At 39.8% G+C, this 18,917-nt stretch overlaps 1 protein-coding gene and 1 long non-coding RNA gene across 2 annotated transcripts in view; one reads left to right on the top strand and one right to left on the bottom strand.

The window, feature by feature from the left end:
- Positions 1–18,917, top strand: part of ARFGEF3 (ARFGEF family member 3) — a 109,361-nt gene that overhangs the window by 48,215 nt on the left and 42,229 nt on the right. Inside the window, exons 13-20 of the mRNA XM_075203138.1 lie at positions 828–994; positions 1,175–1,340; positions 2,093–2,194; positions 6,766–6,981; positions 8,687–8,797; positions 15,741–15,891; positions 16,238–16,546; positions 16,684–16,817. Coding sequence (XP_075059239.1) covers positions 828–994; positions 1,175–1,340; positions 2,093–2,194; positions 6,766–6,981; positions 8,687–8,797; positions 15,741–15,891; positions 16,238–16,546; positions 16,684–16,817 — 1,356 coding nt within the window. The remainder of the gene's footprint in view (positions 1–827; positions 995–1,174; positions 1,341–2,092; positions 2,195–6,765; positions 6,982–8,686; positions 8,798–15,740; positions 15,892–16,237; positions 16,547–16,683; positions 16,818–18,917) is intronic.
- Positions 1–18,917, bottom strand: part of LOC142144381 (uncharacterized) — a 173,300-nt gene that overhangs the window by 122,570 nt on the left and 31,813 nt on the right. The window lies entirely within an intron of this gene.

Here is an 18,917-nt window from a genome sequence, read left to right as displayed (position 1 = left end):
TCAATTACTAAACATTTTATTTGTTTGCTATATTTCTATTTTAGTTTATCTGATAGCAAACATTCTAAAGGCAATTATCATATTGTTTTTTTCACTCGTGATACAGTTCCATTGACTTACTGATATTTTATTTTGCCCTGGTTGAGGAATTAACATCAGCTCATTATCATTTTAGAAATTAAAATATTTAGAAAACACTGGTTTCCTGTCCCAAATGTTTGCAGAATTGTCTGGAAAGGTTCACAGATGAGAACATGAGAATGCATTCAATAATCATCAATGCAGAAGCCATAGACACAAAAATAACCTCTCCCTCAGCAAACACTTTAGCTGTCAGTAGTTTACATTAATATAGCTTCTAGATAATAGCAAACCTATTGTCTGTTTATTTCATGAAACCAACAAGGTCCTTTATCAGAAGAACAGGAAAATAAATGCAGTGGACTTGAGTGTGCTCTGTATTGTGACTTGATTGCCAAAGAAACAGGTTTTGAATGTGAAATATATTGTTATTCTTTGAAAACACAATGTGTGCATTATTTCTTTATTGCTACCAGTGGGGAAATTTCATTTTTCTCTCTTTTCTGAAAGGAAATATAATTCATAAACTTCATTGGAACACTGTCCACTGTGGCCAAATTATTGTAATAAAAATACTTGAATATTTCTTTGGCATGACCAAGAAGTAACATTTGGACCAAGTATCACTGAAACAACGGAGTATTGTTTTATACCAAGCCACTAGAGCACTATAAACATACAGTTTGAGCAGACTTGCACAGTACTGCTCGTTATTAAAGTATTTATATATTTACAATCTTTTAAAGGTATGATGCATTCACCAGGCCTTCAAAATAACATTGGGGCAAGTGTCCAGACCCTCCTGAATGCAGACAGTCTATACGTGGCATCCTACTATGCTCTTCTGCTGAACCTAAAGCTCGCCAACAGTGATTACTACAGGAGGAAAACTGCTCTGGCCCCGGTGACCATAGTAAGTGAAATATTTGTGTAATACGAAAACATAAATCAATAGATGTTGTCATGTGACTTCACTACATTCTTAGTACATAAGGCTTCAGATGGATCTATTGTTATGCAGGCATTCTGTATGTCATTAAAGTAATACTGAAATCACCTTGACTTTCCCTTCCCTGTATCTTTTGCTGAACAGAAAGAGTTCATGAAGCAGGTGCAGTCAAGTGGCGCATTAATAGTGTTCTCCCAGGCCTGGATTGAGGAGTTATATCACCAAGTCCTGGACAGGAACATGCTTGGAGAGTCTGGATACTGGGGGAGCCCTGAGGGACATTGCCTGCCCCTTATTATTATGCTTATTAGTGAGTAATGCAGTGATGGCTGCTGTTATCAGTTCTTATCCAATGTGTGTTCTGAAAAATGAAGCTAATGGGTATCATGCTCATGGCAGAAGTGACAACTGTGTCACTGATGTGTTCTTTTGTTTCTTCACCGTGCTGTATACTGTATGCTTTCACCTTGTGTCTTCCCTTGTATGTCATGTATTAAGTTTTACACCATATGCCCATTTTATTTTCTTTCTTTGATTATAAGCAACTGATCTGAAATTAGGCATTTATTGTTATTTGACACCTTGTTAAATCACATTTTATACCTTAAGTATACAGAAATCAGTTCTCATATAACTGCAATTTAAATCACATAATGTCTGCAGTTATATTCTGTCCCATCATTGATCTGTTTACAAACAATATGAGGAATGCTATTTGCATTTGTTTGACTGTGAGATACCTGCAGCTTTGTTTTCCTGGTGAGTAAATAAACAGAAGGTTCAGGAGAAAGAGATAGAGGAGGACAACTAGTGGTTAAGGAGTATGGGAACTGCCCCCTAGTGGCTGACGCTCACTGTCACTGTACTGCTGAAATAAACCTTAACATTGTCCTTACTATAATCCTGCAGATGACAATATCTGCTTGAGGGGGAAAAAATGACAATCTGAGGAAGATAAAATAGTAACAGACATGTAATGTCATTACACATTGTAGTTTATGTTATAACAGCCGTTTTATTTGTACAAAGGCGTAACTGTTTTCAATGAATGTTTCACTTTAGATATTGATGGCTTGGGGAGCAGTGCTATTGGTGGGCAGCTTCAAGCATCCACACAGTCTCCTCTTCCTCCTGACAAAGTTATGGACCCAACAACACTGGCCGGTATGTCAACATTTCATCAATGCTGTTTAATATATATAGATATAATATTTCATATTCCTTTCTATATTTTGGTTATATCTTATAGGAAAAAGAACATATTATACATGTGATTATGTGCCCACTAATTCTAAACACTGTTCCTAGAAAATCTTGATAATTTCACATTTCCCTTATAAGTCACTCCTACACCAATCCGTTACACCACTTAATTAACACACAACTATCACAGAGTTCTTTGGGGGTTTTATACAGCACTTGAACGATCACAATGCAGAAATACACTCAGTGGTCACTTTATTAGGTGCACTTTTCTAGTACTGGGTAGAACGCACCTTTGCCCCAGAACAGCCTGAATTTTTTGTGGCATGGATTGAACAAAATTCCTTAGTGATCCTGGTCCATCCTGGCATGTGTGTGTGTGTGTGTGTGTATATATGTATATGTGTGTATGTATATGTGTGTGTGTGTGTGTTTGTGTGTATATGTATATGTGTGTAAATGTGTGTTTGTATGTGTGTATATGTATATGTGTGTATGTGCATGGGCAGCACGGTGGCGTAGTGGTAGCACTTCTGCCTCACAGCACTGGGGTCATGAGTTCAATTCCCGACCATGGCCTTATCTGTGTGGAGTTTGTATGTTCTCCCTGTGTTTGCATGGGTTACCTCCGGGTGCTCTGGTTTCCTCCCACACTCCAAAAACATACTAGTAGGTTAATTGGCTGCTATCAAAATTGACCCTAGTCTCTCTCTCTCTGTCTCCCTCTCTGTCTGTCTGTGTGTGTGTGTGTGAGTGTGTGTCTATATTAGGGAATTTAGAGTGTGAGCTCCAATGGGGCAGGGACAGATGTGAATGAGTTCTCTGTACAGCGCTGCGGAATCAGTGGCGCTATATAAATAAATGGTGATGATGATGATGTGTGTATGTATGTATGTATGTATGTATGTATGATCATCATCAACAACATTTAGTTATATAGCTTTACAACTGGGAACAAACATTTATAAGACAACACTGGGTAATACATGCAGACAGAAGAGGTAAGAGGGCCCTTCTCGCAAGATTACAATCTATGTGTATTTAATATATATATATATAAGTTAACCCGTGCATATAATGTGTGTGTGTGTATGTATATCATCATCACCATTTATTTATATAGCGCCACTGATTTTGCTGCGTTGTACAGAGAACTAATTCACTTCACTCCCTGCCCCATTAGAGCTTACAGTCTAAATTCCCTAACATACACACACAGAGAGAGAGAGAGACTAGGCTCAATTTTGATAGCAGCCAATTAACCTGCTAGTATGTTTCTGGACTGTGGGAGGAAACAGAAACACCCGGACGAAACCCACGCAAACACGGGGAGAACATACAAACTCCACACAGATAAGGCCATGGTCGGGAATTGAACTCATAACCCCAGCACTGTTAGGCAGATGTGCTAACCACTTAGCCAGCCTGCTGACCGTCTATATGTATAAGTGTGTGTGTGCGTGTGTGTGTGTGTGTGTGTGTGTGTATATATATATATATATATATATATATATATATATATATATATATATATATATATATATGTGTGCGCTGTATGTATATGTATATATATGTGTGTGTGTATCATTATATATATATATGACACCCAAAAAGTTCTTTAAGCTAACCAGCGCTTAGTAAAAGTGACCACAGTGAATCATATAGAAAATTTATACTCAATGTAATAGGCAGCTCCCCAGTCAATCAACACCTGTCTGCAAGTGTTACACCTAAGAGATAAAATACAAAAAGACAGGGGGCGCCACACATAGTGTATTATCAGTGATATACAATATACAGGTGACTCCAACGATAAGAAAGTCCCGTACCAAATATGTGATGAAATTAGGCAGATGTAATAATCAGGCTGACCGTAGTATGGATCCACCTCAGATTTAGATAACAGGAATCCACGATCACAGACCAAGTGATGGAGGACAATCTGCGGACTCAAATAAATCCACAATAGTGTGACACAGTATAAAAAGAGACCAAACTAGTCTCAAAATACCACAAATTTAATGGCACCACATAGAAAATAATAATGCCCGTACATAGAGCACAATAAAACAAGCTTATCTGTCCGCTGGCACAAACATGGAAGAGAAGGGTAGCAGCCGGCGACACCTCAGAACATCCAGTAATGAGCACAGGGACCAAGAACCTCTCCAACGCGTTTCGTCTTGTAGGTAAGACTTTAGCAAGGAGTTACTCCTTGATAAAGTCTTACCTACAAGACGAAACGCGTTGGAGAGGTTCTTGGTCCCTGTGCTCATTACTGGATGTTCTGAGGTGTCGCCGGCTGCTACCCTTCTCTTCCATGTTTGTGCCAGCGGACAGATAAGCTTGTTTTATTGTGCTCTATGTACGGGCATTATTATTTTCTATGTGGTGCCATTAAATTTGTGGTATTTTGAGACTAGTTTGGTCTCTTTTTATACTGTGTCACACTATTGTGGATTTATTTGAGTCCGCAGATTGTCCTCCATCACTTGGTCTGTGATCGTGGATTCCTGTTATCTAAATCTGAGGTGGATCCATACTACGGTCAGCCTGATTATTACATCTGCCTAATTTCATCACATATTTGGTACGGGACTTTCTTATCGTTGGAGTCACCTGTATATTGTATATCACTGATAATACACTATGTGTGGCGCCCCCTGTCTTTTTGTATTTTATATATATATATATATATATATATATATATATATATATTGCAATGTCTTGTGTGTAGGTACAATAACTTCCATTGCTGATCACTTTATGTGTTTTTCTATATGGTTCCTAAATCCAAGTGTATGTATAATTGCCATGTGTAAGCACAGCACTTATCACAATCTAGCACAGCAATATAACAATCTCTCTTCTTTTCCAATATTTGTCATACATTCCCATGCAATCATAATCCTTATACCAATATCCATTTCTTTCTATAGTATGCATGTCTCCCAATAGTATTTGTGTGTGAGTATATAACATCACTGCTCCCAGTATATAACACCTGTGTACCATCATTCTGTATATTTATATAAAGATGGGTACATACTACAGAAAATTATTGTAGATGCTATTTCTGTAAAGATTTTACCAATGACTGAAAGTCCTGATGAGCATAGTTAGTCATGTGTACACACCTACACCATTTACCTTCAGATCTGTGCTCTTCATCTCAGCCTTCTATCTGCTGAAAAGACTGTGACTCTACAAACTCTATAGTGATCTGTCACAACTGCTGATCGTTAGTGCAGACACACTTCCACATTTGCCCGACATCATTCCATTATTGATCGTCATTTTTTGGAAGTTCATAAAACCAAATTTAACGGTATGATAAAACATGATCGTGGGAGCGTACACACTAATGCAATATATTGCCAAACGGTTGTTTATTTGGTAATCGGCACGATAATTGGATGAAATTGGATGAAAAACCTCTAGTGTGTACCCAGCTTAATACTGTCCCCATATCATACCGTCTAATACTGTCTTACATAGACATAATAACCCCATATCATGATAGTATTGTGGTGAAATGAGAGAGAGGGTGAAAAATGGGGAGAGAGTAAGAGGGGAAACGGAAAGATACCTTCTGCTTCGTCTAGCAACCCTAGTGTTACCCTTTTGCAGCCATAGTGTTAGTCCGCTGTTTGTATTACCCCCTGGCAGCCTTTGTGTTACTCTCCCTCCTTGCAACCTTTGTGTTACCCTTCCCCCTTGCAGCTTTTGCATTACCCTACCCCTTTGCAGACTCTGTATTACCCTCCCCCCTGCAGCCTCTGTATTACCCTCCCCCTTGCAACCTTTGTATAACCAACCCCCCTTGCTGCCTTTGTATTACCCCCCCTTGCTGCCATTGTATTACCCCCCTTCCCGCCTTGCTGCCTTTGTATTACATAGCTTTCGAACTGTAATGATTTTTGCGGGACATTCAGATTTGTCGGCTGCAAAAGGGGTGGGACTTATTATTGCAGTCTTTGTATTATCCAACAGCAGCCTTTATATTATCCAGCAGCCTTAGGGGTAAGAAGAAAGAGGTGAAAGGGGGAGGGCGTAGACAAAGAGGGCAAGAAGACGATGCATGTGTTTCCTGTCTCTGCTATCCAGGTGGGGGCCCAGGCCAACACTCTCATCATCCTTTGCCTCCATGTATGCATGATGACATCATCACATACACGTGGCGCATCAGAGCATGTCTCCTGTGCATGCATACCCTGTGCCCACACTCAGCCCTGTTTTATAGAGCACACCCCATAATAATATATTACATTAATTAAATGAAAACACTTAATTTTAGGTATACACATAAACAGTTTTTGTAAAAATTAATGTTCTAGAATGGATTCACACTTAATCATGGCAATGGATTTTTTTTCTACAATTTATAAGAATGATATATAAAAAATGTGTTCTCTGAAATGCATTGCCTACGTTCCTAGAGCTGCCAAACACCTCCGTATGTTGGGCCAATAACTGTTACCTCAATATTAAAATCTTTCTCACATTTGAACCTGTCCTTTCTTCTGGCCCAGGTGTTGCATTTGCGCGCTTTATTCTTATTGGATGTTGGAAAAATTTAATAGACACCTTGTCAGCTCCACTTACTGGAAGGATGGCAGGAAGCTCCAAAGGATTGTCATTTATTTTGGGTGCAGAAGGTGTGAAAGAGCAAAATCAAAAAGAGAGAGACTCTATCTGCATGAGTCTAGATGGCCTCAGGAAAGCTGCCCGTCTCAGCTGTGCCTTAGGTAAGGAGAGCTGCTCTACTATATAACTTCTTGTACTGTGTTTAAAATAGATATTAAAATACAGACCTTGTAGGAGTTAGAGACTCAACATTTACATTTTCCTGAAATACTGTTCTGTATTACACTTTTCTTCAGAAATGCATCTACCTTAAAATTAGAACTTGTTCTACTCTAATATGGTATAATACCTAATAGACAGACACTAAAATGTATAGAATGAAATTTAAAGAGCTGTAAGGATCTTCGTCTCATTGCAAATTAATGTTTAGTGCAATACCACATGTGTAATAATTTAATCTCTCATGACTAATTGTTCTAGCAGATCATCTAAAAATAATGAGATGTATTATATTCTGTGTCTATTTTATTTGTTTTAAATTATGAGATTAATATTGTAATCTGAGTGGTGTGCTCCTAGCATGCTTGGGTCAGACTGATGTCTTGGGTCCCATTTAGTGGAAAGGACACAGGCAGTGGTGGAATTTTAGCCTGGTGTGAGTCAGTGTGACATTTACCTTGTTATAAATTCTATGCAGGATTAACACTCATACTAAGGGTCAGATGCTTGTACATATAATACTTAATACAAAGAGAGATGTAAATCACCCCTTTATTGTAAAAACATAAAAAATATGGACAGTACAGCCTAAGCTTAATATCGAAGTATATTTATGTGTTTCAAGATAACTCTTACATAAGCATATAGTATCCTGGTGTGTAGAATATTTATGGTGGTGTAGGTTATGGCTGTACTTTAATGTTTCTACTATAATTGTTCTCCCTCTTTAAATTAAGCTTTGAGTATGAATGTGACTCTGATTTATTTTCTCCAGAGAATGTTACAAGCCGCGGCGATCCACGGCTCGTCTCCCCTGCTTGCATCCTGGCTGTCATGGCAACAGCCGGGACGTCACTTCTGGCGTCTAGGTCCTGGACATTACCATGGCAATAGCCGGGACGCGCTCGCTGACAGTCCTGCGTCCCTGTATTAGAGACAGCCAGGCGCAGGTGCTGATTTAATTTGCTATCTGCAGACAGGCCCAGGTGGCTGATTATTGCTTCCAGTCCCTCCTGTATTGTCATTGATTAGTCTAGGTATTTAAGGCAGGGAGGGCTTGGCCTCCCTGCCGGTTTATAGCACTCAGCTTCCTGTCTGCTTGCCTGCTCCTGTTGCTGTTTGTGAAAACCTCGGACTGATTTCTGTGTATGACCTTCAGCCTGTTACATGGACTTAGATTGTTTGATCGTAGCCCTGAACTTTTGCCTTGTTACCCGGACCTCCTTGGATCGCTGCCAGCCCTGACCATTAGCCTGTACCTGACCACGCTTTTTGCTTCAGGCCCTAGACCTTTAACCTGTCCCTTACTCCTCTTGTACCATCTCCCGCTCTTGTGTGCGACAGTACGTTCATAAGATTGTACTACACTGCATGTAAGACCTGGGGGCATCTGAGTACCTGTGAGCGTATCAAGCTCTACGGGAAAGGCGGCTGCTATAGGTGAAGACCTCTACTACTGGTTCTACAAGCTCATGATAATACTGTTAGCCGTAACAGAAAGGCAGAATGTCACAGCTCTTAACCTTTGTGCCAGCTCTGTGGTCCATATAGAGGTTTGATTACTCATTGGGATTAACTTTTAGTTATTATGAAAATGTAGTCCTTCAAAACTCTAATCAATATCCTTTATCCTGCATTTTGTTTAAGGGGTAGCAGCTAACTGTGCATCGGCCCTGGGTCAGATGGCAGCGGCTTCCTGTGTGCAAGAGGAGAAAGAAGACAAGGAAAATCCCGAACATAGCGACACAATAACACAAGGTAAATTATTGTGGACTACTATGTCTTGTGTACTTTAACACAATAACACAACACTAAAAATTAAAAGATAGTCCTATAAGCATACAATTGGGTAGGCAAATGTGTTACATGTTATATCCAATGTGGGCTAATTTATATATCTTGTACAAAACCTCAGTGAGAAGTGCGTTGTATATTCTTGTAATACCCGGGTCAGGAATTTTTAGTTTGACGCTCCTCTTCATTACTTTTTTAAAAGTGTCGCCCACCCGGACACAGACAGGTGATATACCTAACCCAAACAAGACCCCAAAAACTGGAGTAAAGAAATGGCTCTTATTATAGGGTCATAGGGAAAAAGTTGGGATTGGGATGGGAAGGTAATTTGCTTTAAATGGGGTAGGATAACACTGGTCGGAAATTATTGCAAAACAATTACGATCACAGTAAATTGTAACAACAAATGCTGATTAGATTAGATTTAACCTTTTACACTAGTACGATGAATCACTAAAACTACTTTTAGTAGTAATCCCAATTTCTTTACAACTGTTATTTGTAACTAATGTCTAGCGATTTAATGATTTTGTTTTTAAATATTCTAATTTATAGTTTGAACTGTTACAGTCACATTATACTCTGTGGGCTTGATGCATTAACGAATCTAAAACTAATGTAAAATCAATTAATGTCACCTGTTAATAATATAGAGCCTGATTCATTAGCGATCGGATCTTATTTTTCCTCATCTTAAGTTGCGATGAGTATTTCAAGAAGAAACAGGGAAAATAAGAAATTCGCAATTCAGTAAGGAACGCAAAATTGCAAAACACTTACCTTCAGTCCTTTACACAACGGAATATAAGCAGTTTAGTCCATCTTAAGATCCGCTTCTCATTTAAGAAAGTGTTACGTAATGGCAAATGTGGGAGGTGCAAAGGGTTTGTTTACAAATGTTGAAACACAATCGGAGTGTATTATGCAGGAAATTGTAATCTAATTATTCGTTTTAAAACTTACATGTTTAGAGACCTTGTGAAAAATTACTTTGCAGTATTTTGTAATCAGCTAAATCAACACACCTTCTTATACACCTACATGAAAGATTGTGTAATGTGTTTGCTTTGAACTAAGAATGTGGATGCAAATTTATTGCATAGTAAATTGCTAACTTAAATAAACGCATACAATAAACTTTTGCGTATTATAAAAAATTATATATTTTTATTTTTCAAAATGCATAGCGTACTCTTCCATAATAGAGTACATACAACTTCAATACAGATAAAGGTCATGAGCCAGGAATCTAACTCATGACTGCATTGTTGGGAGGTGGATTGGTTAACCACTAAGGCAACATTCATTTGGAAAGATAATTTAATTCTGGAGAATAGAGTGAGAAGCACCACAATACAGCATGTGTGCAGTAGATGGAAGAGCTAGATAATAGTACTCTTCCTTATTAGTCCTAAATATATGCCAATCTGCACAGGTACCTTAGTGGTTAGCACGTCTGTCTCACAACACTGGCATCATGAGTTTGAATATCAAACATGGCTTTAGCATCTGTGTGCAGCTTGTGGGCTTGATTCATCAATGAAAGGAACACAACCTGAACTTTGCCCAAACCAGCCTATTTTTTATTTTTTTTGCCAAGGGCTAGTATTAGATAGTAGTTACCTAATAAGGAAAGTAATGGTTGGTTTTCATGTAAAACACAAACACTTGATAGCTTGATTTTTCACAAAATCTGTCCACATGTTTTACATGTATCTCCTACTCAAATGCAACTGTATAAGGACATGGAGCATTTAGAAATCTTGGCTGCTTTTGGTGGCAACCATGAATGTGCTGCCATCTATTACTATGAATGTCCTTAGACTTTTGGGGTGGAGGTGGTTTATCTTGAGGGGACATGCTCCTTTGAGGTTAATGCAAAGATTGTCTGCAAACATTTTTTTAAAAAATCATCTACGGCTTGTATGTTATGTACTCGCCTTCCCTACAAATTAATGCAGATAACACCTCAGCAGCACAGTGGGTTAGTGCTTAGCCCTTCTGTCTGGGAAGCCTGAGTTCATGAGTACGTTTCCCCAACATGGCCTTAGCTGCGTGCACTTTGTGGCCCATTAACATAAGTAAAGTCTAAATTAGAGGAACTTTTAACCTTGTAAAACTGTGTACTCAAAATTGTTTTTTGTGCACCAAATTAAACTAATGCCTCCTTTGTCAGGTACCACACTGATACATGTGAAAGTTTCTCTAGGACATGGCTTACCCCAATTTTAAATATAACTAAAGCTTTTCAATATAACTGCTATCAAACCTGCTTTGACTAAGTTACTCCTTTTATTGACTCGCTTTTCTGAACGAATCTTGCCCTGTAAGACTGCATTTGACTATATCAATCAAAGTGTGTGTGTTGTTAAACTGTAAGCTCTTTTGGCCCAAGGACTGTGTTCTCTGTACAGCATCTCACAGTTGGTGGTACCCTCATAATTGTAAAAAATGTTGAAATAAAGTAAGATGTAGTGCAAAGGGCCCAATGTAAAATACATTTTAAGTTGGGTTTGAAATGTCCGTCCATTATTGCCTGAAATGACTGCAACACATTGACATTAAATGTAAACAGACACACTCCACTTTTTTTTGTTTTTTTTTATCACAACTTCAAACACAAAAAATACTACAACAAAACATATATGTAAAAAAAATAAAAAATAGTGATATGCTTGCAACAGCGATATTTTTTTTTTAAGTAAGCGACTCTGTATTTTTTAAATTTCTTTCTATATTTTGCAATCGAAAGCAAAAGTTCTGCCTTGGAGGGGGGACTTCACCCACAGCCTGGGTGTCTTCTTGAAAATGCTTACCTAATTGTTAAAACATATATTACTTCAAAAGGGCGTACTTTGTTTAACCCATTTGACGGGATCACCAGAGACATGAAGTGTTACCTAATGTAACTTTGACAGAAATGGTGAATGGTATGCTAAACACAGTACTAGGCAGAGGATTAATACTTGTCGGTGGCAGATGTATTTATATATACAGATTTGTGTGGTGGTTGGGGTTTACTTCAAACCCCAACACATTGTATTAGGCCCACCATGGTTTCAAAATGTGGAATGGATACCTAGCTTTTTGCCTAAAGGCATGTGGGTCATCAAGTTTTGGTCTCAAATACTATGTGACTCACATGGAATACAAATCAGAAAAGTGTTTTAGTTCAATACGTACATTCACCCATTTCCTCCTCCAACACTGCCTGACTGTGTGGCAGGCACCTCCTCCTCCTTGACGGCCACTTACTCCTACTCTTCCTGTGGGGCCTCCTCCTCCACCTCCTCCTCTGGGACCTCATCCTCCCGCACCTCCTGTGGGCCCTCCTCCACCTCCTCTGGTGCCGTCTCAACCTCCTCCTGTGGGGCATCCTCCCACTGCTCGGCTGGTTCCACCACCTCCTCTCCAGACTCCTCAGTCTCCTCCAACGCCTGTTGTTGGCGGGCACGATGTCTATGGTCTGTTTGAATAAATATTACACCTAAGTTTATTGCTAAAAAAAACAACCTGCTTCTCAATTATAAACATCTAGCCTGATAATAATGTCAACTGACATTGTGAAACATGCTTTTTAATACCATTTTAACGAAAATATGTAATAGAAGGAATACAAATTGACAGACACACCCCACTTCCATATGCCCTGTAACAAGGTTGGTTTTGGGATGATGGATGTGTCATTATTACTGTTTAAATGAGTGTTAAAGTTTGCCTTTTTTCCCAAACATATTTCGTACCATCTAAATAGTGTCAGATTATGGAGAATATTTACAAGATGTATTTGGGTAAGGCCTTGGAACATGGGAAAATCAGCTTTGCACAACTGTGAACATTGGCGTACCACTCTTTAGCCAATATAACACATCTGGCACTGTAATATTATAAATGTTGGTAAGGTAATGTCAGCAAGTTGCCTTAGTGGGTAGCACTTCTGCCTCAAAACACTGGGGTCTTGAGTTGGAATCCCAAACATGTGTTATTGGTATTGAGTTTGGCCCTCAATCATTAAGGTCACTAAATGTTCCACCACAATAATTAAGAGACAGGGCCCAAAGCATGTTGCATTGGAGAGGGAGTTACATGTCTAATCAGGAGAAAGATTGATATGTTGGGTAGGCCATGTCATTTGCAATTGATGAAAGATTCTCGAGAAGTAAACCAAGTAAGTGTTTTACACAAATTAATGCAAATAATAGAGAACTCACGTCTCCTGATCTCTGCTCTAAGCTCAGCTAAGAGCTTGGGCTGGCGGCGGCGAAGATCACACCAGCGACCCTGGAGGACTGATCTGCGCCTATGGAACTGTCTCCAAATGTATCTGAGGACCCTTTGATAGGCCCGCAGCTTCAGTTCATTAGAAATATATTGGCCTGAGGGCATGCTGTCCATGCCCTCAGTCAGGAGCCGCAACTCCCTGCAGAGAAATGAGCTGGAAACAGCAGGATCATGAGTTTGAAACCAGAATCATGCCTGTATCTGGGCTGACTTTGTATATCCCCATGTTTCTGTGGATGTACCCCAATGTGTCACTTATAGAAGAGTACGCTAGTATATGTTTTCCCTTTTACTATGGCTAGTGTCATGCATATTTATGATAGTGAATTGTTAGCCGTTACACCCGCATCCACGTTTATTTACATTTATAAATTTCCTATGACACATTTTTCGTGATGGAGAACAAGAGAATGTGTGTGTAATTCTTTAATGTTTATCCTTAAACCTTCATGTTGGCAGTAATGCATGTGTGGAGTTGGGAATTTCCATATCCAAAAATTTAAATTGAGCATGTACCAAGGATTGAGGGCTCCAATATTTCATTATAGAATTGATAATAATAATTTTATTGATTGTTACATTAATTAAAATTATTAAAGTAAAACTGTTTGTTATGAGAGACGTTGATGCTCAGCGTTTCCTTCTAGTCTATTTCATGCACGTACTGTTTCCACTTGCACGTTGGCGTAGTAGTTAGACAATCCAGTTTTTATCAGTGGGTTCATGAGTTTGATTCCTGCTACATTTTGTGGAATATGGCTAAATTGCATGTTGAAAATTGTGTGCTGCTACAACACTTTGCAAAGACATAGGAAATATCCACAGATGAAAGCTAAAAAAACCCCTAAGTGCCCGAAAAAAAAAAAAAAAAGACCATCAATTTGAAGTCCAATTATTATTATTATTATTATTATTATTATACATGACTGAATTTACATATCCAAATATTTAAACTGTGCCTGTACCAAGGATTTTTGTCTATAATATTTCAAAGTATAATTATTGATATTGATAAAAATTAAAATGATAAAAGCTTGTTATGAGAGAAGTTGATGCTCAGCTTTTCCTTCTAGTCTATTTCATGCAAATATTGTTTTCACCACTTGTACATTGGCGTAGTGGTTAGACAATCCACCTTTCAACAGTGGAAACCTGAGTTTGAATCCTCACGAACGCCCTTATCTCTCTGGAGTTTATATATCCTTCCCATGTTTGTGTGGATTTGTACGAGGGACACATAGGAAATCCACACAAACATGGGAAGGATATATAAACTCCAGAGAGATAAGGGCGTTCAAGGGACAAATAGGAAACATAGGAAATCAGGAAATCCACACAAACATGGGAAGGATATATAAACTCCAGAGAGATAAGGGCGTTCAAGGGACACATAGGAAACATAGGAAATCAGGAAATCCACACAAACATGGGAAGGATATATAAACTCCAGAGAGATAAGGGCGTTCAAGGGACACATAGGAAACATAGGAAATCAGGAAATCCACACAAACATGGGAAGGATATATAAACTCGAGAGAGATAAGGGCGTTCTAGAGGATTCGAACTCAGGTTTCCACAGCAGGGTCATGAGTTTGAAACAGAATCATGCCTGTATCTGGGCTTGGTTTAAGTCCGCACACATTATCTGTGCAATTTTGTTATAGTAAGCTGTTATGCTTTTATATTATTACTAGCATATTGTTAGCTGTTTTTAACAAATATCAGCAACCAACTGTTGACACATCAGTCACTTTGCAGTGTGATGTATTACAATGATGGTTGTAATTAAAATGAGGTTGCTTTTAAAAAAAAATGTACACAATGTTTAATGTTTGATATAAATATAAAATACATTTTTAAAAATATATTTTTTTTTTTAGGTGAAGTGTATTAAGATATGTGTTATATTTAGTTGTGAGTGTTTTAAACGAATGCTTTTAGAACAGTTTATTGTTGTTACTCAGCGCTGCGGCTGTACCTGGTTTGGATTTAAACATGATCCTGAGCTTCCTTGAGTTTCAGCAATCAGTTAAGATAAAACTCACAGGGTTTTTTTTCTTAACTATCCAACGGATGCAGAGGTAACGCCTACTCTTCTTAGGTCCGTACAAATAACGCCTACTCTTCTTAACTTCTTTCGGATCTCCGCCCATTCCCCTCCCACTTCCAACCCTTTTTTCTTAAGTGGTGATAAAACTTCTTAACTGCAGTTACGATGGATTTTCATCTTAACTTAAGAAATTTTTAGCCTACACAACAGAATTTCCTTCTTATCTCCCTTTTCTAGGCATGTGCAGAGAAGATTTTCGTAAGATCCGTAAAAAACGGCAGATCCAATCGCTAATGAATTAGGCCCAATAGTTATTGATGACAAAACATTTTTAAAAAAAACCACGAGTGTTAAAGCCAAGCAACCATGTTTTCCCAGTCACAAAATGCATGTATGCCTTGTTATTTTTCATACAGAAACTTGTTACAGCTATATAATTATCCCTAACTCAATCTGTGCCTAAAAGATTTACCATGGAGGTTGTTACAATAGGACACTATGTTGCATGTCTGAAATCACTATCCTTAACAGCAGTTTTATGGCGTATTAATATATGTTATTTATATTTAAAAATAGTAAAGCACAGAGTGGAGCAAAAACTGGAACAGATGGGAAAGCTAGGAGGATATCGTCTACATAATGCCCATGTTCTCTGCATGGATGCAATTCTTAATGTCGGATTAGAGATGGGAAGTCACAACCAAGATTGCTGGCCTCATGTGTTCAGGTAGAGACTTTAAACTAGACTGTACTTCATACTGTTGGGTTTGTATGTATAGTACATGAGTGGACTTAATAATGTAGTTGTATAGCTGCATGGATGTTCATATTGGATTTAATAAAGTATATTATGTTAATTGGCAAAATGAACAGGACATTGTATTGTATGTCATGTTCAAAAGCTCTGAAATATTTCAGTTTATCAATATTGGAATAGAAACTATAGGAATCAGGGTTAATGTTCTGGGATTGATGTTATAGACAGTTTATTGAAATCCCTACAGTATAACTTTATAAGGAACTTATTGCAGTGCTTTTCAGATGATTCTCTTTTCTCTCCCATCTGTCCTCAGGGTATGTGAATATATAAGCACCTTGGAGCACACACATTTCAGTGATGGGACATCCCAGCTACCACTGACTATCACTCAGTCCCAGCACCTGTCCATAGACCCACAGGGCCTCTCCGGTGACTCTTCACAAACACACGCCACAGAACAAGAGGCTGCACTTGGCAAGAGTCCTTTCATCCAGCCAGTCCCAATCCATGAACTCATCAAAGAGGGCAGCAAGGGCCGGGTCTTTGACTTCCGTGGAAATAGCCTGATGAGTGCAGGCAATGCTGCTAAAGCTGTCTGCACCCTGTCCACTCAAGCAGACAAGTGAGGAACTTGGCTTGTTTATGCCTCAACATACACTTGGAATCTCAATATATCTTTATGTGTATAAGGAATAAAACATGAAATTAGAAATTATATGAACAATGACTACCATAAAACCATGTTTTCATTGCTTACAGGCTGTTTGAAGGTGCTGCAGACAAGCTCAATCTGGTTGCACTAAGTGGATTTCTTTACCAACTGAAGAAAGCCTCCCAGGCTCAGCTATTCCATTCAGTAACTGACACCGTTGATTACTGTCTTGCAATGCCAGGTAAGACTTCTTCCTTGTCGGGAGTATTTGTTTTTAGTCTTACAGTGCAACCCATGTGTCAATAAGAACACCTAAATCTGTCGTTCGTATTAAGGGAAATCTTTAAACTACATAGTTACTTGGAGGAGTAATCACAACTGCTCTGGTGTTTTTAGTAAATAGTATAAGGAAAACAGGAAGGGAGGGACTGTTAATTGCATTTACAATCATTACAGAAAAAGTAGACTTGACGGCTGTAGCCCACCTTTTAAAGCAGTGATGGGCAACCGGATACACTGCAAAAGGGCCGCTCATCACTCTTAATTCCAGTAATAAGTTAAAACAATATATTTAATCAAAGAAAGAGACATTTATCTATAATAACATATCAGTGTCGCGAGCCTCCGTTCCATGTTTCTGCTGACGTCCCGGCCGTCGCTATGGTGACCGGGACGTCACTTCCGGAAATTCGGCCCGACCGTTGCCAGGGCAACGGACGGACGCCGGGAACTGTGCTTAGGCGCTCTGAGCGCCACAAACAGCTGGGCACATGCGCAGACTAGCGCAACCTGTAGGAAATTAATGAGGCAGGGGCTGTGATTTGTTTCAGAGCTAGGCTCTGATTGGCTAGCAGGGGTATTTAGGGCAGTGAGGACTGAAGCCTCACTGCCGGTTATAGCGTCCTCTTCACAGTTCTGCTACCTGCTTGTTCTCTGTATAGCTGCTGATTCTGATTACTGTTGCCGACCTATTGCCTGAAATTTGACTACGATTGTTTGCTTGTGACCACCGATCTTTTGCCTGGATACTGACGCTGCTGGCCTGCCTGTGACCTATTCTACCTTTGCCTGCACATCACTTCGCTTTCCTGGGTTCTCCCCAGTCAGCACGCAATTCACGACCCTTTGTTGTCTGCGGCCAAGCCTGTCCCCACCACTAGAGACTCCAGAGTAGACTCCGGGTTTTGGGGTGCTGGCTGTTGGGGTTCCTAACAATCACCAGGCAGTGTTACAAGCTATAACAAATACATTTGACCATAAAGGAGAAAGAAGCTGGGGCCGCAAGTGAAGGCTCAGAAGGCCGCATGAGGCACTAGGGCCGCCTGTTGCCCATCACTGTTTTAAAGGGTTCATCTACCTAATCTTGTAGTTCTTCTCTGCAGTTGATTAGATACATGTTATGGAAAAGATAAGGAAACTGGCTGAAATAGACCAAAGTACAACAATAGAGCTCTCCTTTTATTTATTATTATTTCTTTATATAGTGCCACCATATAATGCAGCATTGTACAGGTAATATTTAATTATTCACATGAGTCCCTGCCCATGGCAGCTTACAGTCTAAATTCTCTACCACACAAACACACAGACTGCACCGCATTTAGGTAAACCTGGGGCAGATCGCTCGGCCCTCGTTATGGCCTTGCTCTTTGTAGTAAATCACTTTTTGACTTATACTTCAACTGTTTTCTGTAGTCTAAGGCAGTGGTTCCCAAACTTTTGCAGTTCGCGGCACCCTTAGAGTCTCCACATTTTTTCAAGGCACCCCTCCAAAATAATTATTGAGCAGTCCTGTTTTAGAAGTAGTTGGGTCAAAAAAATGTAATAAGTATTTAGGTCAGGACAGAAATACTTATTTAGTTGTATGCAAAAATGCCCCCTCTGCATCCAGACACTCTGCCCCCTCTGCATCCAGACACACTGCCCCCTCTGCATCCAGACACACTGCCCTCTCTCACACTGCCCCCTCTGCCCTCTGTCACGCTGTCCCCCCTCCTCTGCTCTCTGTCACGCTGTCCCCCCTCCTCTCCCCTCTCTCACGATGTCCCCCTCCTCTGCCCTCTCTCACGATGTCCCCCCTCCTCTGCACTGTCACGATGTCCCCCCCTCCTCTGCACTGTCACGCTGTCCCCCTCCTCTGCCCTCTGTCACACTGTCCCCCTCCTCTGCCCTCTGTCACACTGTCCCCCTCCTCTGCCATCTGTCACGCTGTCCCCCCCCCTCTGCCCTCTGTTACGCTGTCCCCCCCTCTGCCCTCTGTCACGCTGTCCCCATCCTCTGCCCTCTGTCACGCTGTCCCCATCCTCTGCCCTCTGTCACGCTGTGTCCCCCTCCACTGCCC

The sequence above is a fragment of the Mixophyes fleayi genome, chromosome 3 (genome assembly GCF_038048845.1).
Source record: "Mixophyes fleayi isolate aMixFle1 chromosome 3, aMixFle1.hap1, whole genome shotgun sequence".
In the NCBI taxonomy this organism is placed as follows: Eukaryota; Metazoa; Chordata; class Amphibia; order Anura; family Limnodynastidae; genus Mixophyes; species Mixophyes fleayi.
This window is presented reverse-complemented; position numbering and strand designations above follow the sequence as displayed.